The sequence below is a fragment of the Empidonax traillii genome, unplaced genomic scaffold, assembly GCF_003031625.1.
Source record: "Empidonax traillii isolate 1590-97213 ecotype Southwest subspecies unplaced genomic scaffold, ASM303162v1 scaffold2915:size21205, whole genome shotgun sequence".
Lineage (NCBI taxonomy): Eukaryota > Metazoa > Chordata > Aves > Passeriformes > Tyrannidae > Empidonax > Empidonax traillii.
In genome coordinates this window covers 15,677-18,406 of record NW_020958108.1, presented here as the reverse complement: position 1 = coordinate 18,406, position 2,730 = coordinate 15,677, and the positions used below count along the sequence as shown (strand labels likewise).

Below are 2,730 nucleotides of genomic sequence, written 5' to 3'. Positions count from 1 at the left end.
ATTTGAGGGGGGGGAGGGGGGGCATTTGGGGGGCACCCCCGGGGGTGCCACTTTGGGGTCCAGTTTGGGGGGGGGGGGTTGGTTCTTTCACCAGGGGAGGAGGGACAGGATGAGACCCCCCCCCTCCCCCCCCCACCCCACGCACCCCCCCCAAATCCACGGGGGTCCCAGTGGGGTCCCTAAATCCACGGGAGTCCCAGTGGGATCCCCTAAATCCACGGGGGTCCCAGTGGGGTCCCTAAATCCACGGGAGTCCCAGTGGGATCCCCTAAATCCACGGGGGTCCCAGTGGGGTCCCTAAATCCACGGGGGTCCCAGCGGGGTCCCCCAAATCCACGGGGGTCCCAGCGGGGGCCCAGCGCCCCGGGGTGGGGCTCGGGGTGCCCCCCGGCCATGAGGGGGGTGGCAGGGGGTGCCCCCCACGCGGGAGTGGCCCCGGGGGGGGTGTGGGGGGGGTGTGGGGAGTGCCCGGCCGGGGGCCAAGGGATTGGGAAACAAAGGAGCGGGAATGGGATCATTTCCCGACCCAGCCGGGGCTTGCCCGGGAGGCGGCGCGGGGGGGGCACGGGGAGGGGAGGGGGGGACACACCCGCGCCCGGCCACGCTGCCCTGGAGACCCCACGGACCCCACGGGGATTCTCCAGCCACCCCCAGCTCGGGGGGGAACCACGCGGGGCAGACCCGGGGGGACCGCGACACGTTGGGGACCCCCGGTGACAACAGCGATGGGGGGGGGGGAAGAGGGGACAGCAACACTTGGGACCCCCCCAGACCCCCAGGGGGGCTTCGGGGAGGGGACACGGGCACCCTGGTGTCCCCAGAGACCCCCCGGGGGGGCAGCAGGGAGGGGACACGGGCACCCTGGTGTCCCCAGAGACCCCCCGGGGGGGCAGCAGGGAGGGGACACGGGCACCCTGGTGTCCCCAGAGACCCCCCGGGGGGGCAGCAGGGAGGGGACACGGGCACCCTGGTGTCCCCAGAGACCCCCCGGGGGGACAGCAGGGAGGGGACACGGGCACCCTGGTGTCCCCAGAGATCCCCCCGTGTCGGGGAAACGGGGAGTGGACCCCGGGGGGACACGGGGAGGGGACCGGAGCCAGCTCAGGGTCACCGTGGGGACCCCCAGACACCCCGCGGGGCAGCAGGAAGGTGTGTGTGGGGGGTTGTACCCACGACACGGCCACCCTGGTGTCCCCCAGAGACCCCCCCCAGGGGGGCAGCAGGGAGGGGACTCCTTGGGGACACGGGGAGGGGACAGGAGCCAGCTGAGGGTCACCCTGGTGTCCCCAGAGACCCCCGGGGAGGGAACCCGGAGTGGGGACACGTGGAGGGGACCCCAGTGGGGACACGTGGAAGGGACCTACTTGGGCACACGTAGATGGGACCCTTTTGGGGACACGTGGAAGGGACCCCTTTGGGGACACGTAGATGGGACCCCCTGGGGACACGGCGAGGGGTCCGGAGCCCCCCCCGTTGCCGCTCCCCGGGCCCCCCCCCGCGGGAAGGGCCGGAAGCCCCACCCGTGTCCCGTTTCCCGGGCGCGGCCGCGTGTCCCGCGTGTCCCGGGAGGGGCACCCCGGGGTGGGGAGGGTGGTGGTGGGGGGGGTGTGAGTGATCGTCCCGCAATGTCCCCATCCCCGTCCCTGCGCTGGTGGCATCTCCCGCCGCCCGTCCCGGTGCCCGGGGGGGGTCGTGCCCGGGGGGGGTCGTGGCGGTGCCGGTGCCCCGGGGGTCGTGCCCGGGGGGGCCCTGCCCGGTTCCCGGGGGGGTCGTGCCCGGTTCCCGGGGGGGTCGTGCCTACCTGCGGCGCGGGTCCCGCTGTCCCCGGGGCGGCAGTGCCGGATGTCGCCGCCGCCCGCGCCCTTTTCAGGGCTGATGTCACCGCGGGCGGGGGCGGCCCCGGCACCGCCCGGCACCGCCCGCCCCTGGGGCGGGACCGGGGCTGGCACCGAGCCCCGGGGAGGGGCACTGGGACCCCCCCGGGGGTGGCACTGAGACCCTGAGGGTGACACCGGGACCCCCCCGGGGGTGGCACTGAGACCCTGGGGGTGGCACCGAGACCCCCCGGGGGTGGCACTGAGACCCTGAGGTGGCACCGGGACCCCCCCCGGGGGTGGTACTGAGACCCTGGGGGTGGCACTGAGACCCTGAGGGTGACACTGAACCCCTGGGAGTGGCACCGAGACCCACCGGGGGGTGGCACTGAGACCCTGGAGGTGGCACCGAAGCCCCGGGGGTGGCACTGAGACCCTGGGGTGGCACTGAGACCCTCGCGGGGGTGGCATCGAGACCCCCCCGAGGGTTGCACCGAGCTCCTGGGAGTGACACCGAGACCCTGGGGGTGACACTGAGCCCCTGGGGGTGGCACCGAGCCAGAAGAGGGGCAGTGGTTTATTGGCCGTGGTGACAGGGGGACACGGGGGCTGCGTGGGGTCAGGGTGGCTCTGGTGACAGGGGGACAGTGGCAGCGTGGCTGTGGTGGCTGAGGCAGGCACAGGTGACAGCGGTGTCACACAGGGTGACAGCGGTGGCAGTGCCACACAGGGGGACAGCGGTGGCACACAGGGCAGTGGTGACAGGGGGACAGTGTCTGTGGTGACAGGGGACATTGTGGTGACAGGGGACACTGTGGTGACAGGGGGACAGTGTCTGTGGTGACAGGGGACATTGTGGTGATGGGGACAGTGTCTGTGGTGACAGGGGACACTGTGGTGATGGGGACAGTGTCTG

At 73.2% G+C, this 2,730-nt stretch overlaps 1 protein-coding gene across 1 annotated transcript in view; it reads right to left on the bottom strand.

Moving 5' to 3' along the window:
- Positions 1-2,730, bottom strand: part of LOC114072285 (protein turtle homolog A-like) — a gene marked incomplete at both ends in the record, with an annotated part of 20,147 nt that overhangs the window by 1,864 nt on the left and 15,553 nt on the right. The window contains one exon of the mRNA XM_027910199.1: positions 1,802-1,862. Within this exon, the coding sequence (XP_027766000.1) occupies positions 1,802-1,862 (61 nt within the window). The remainder of the gene's footprint in view (positions 1-1,801; positions 1,863-2,730) is intronic.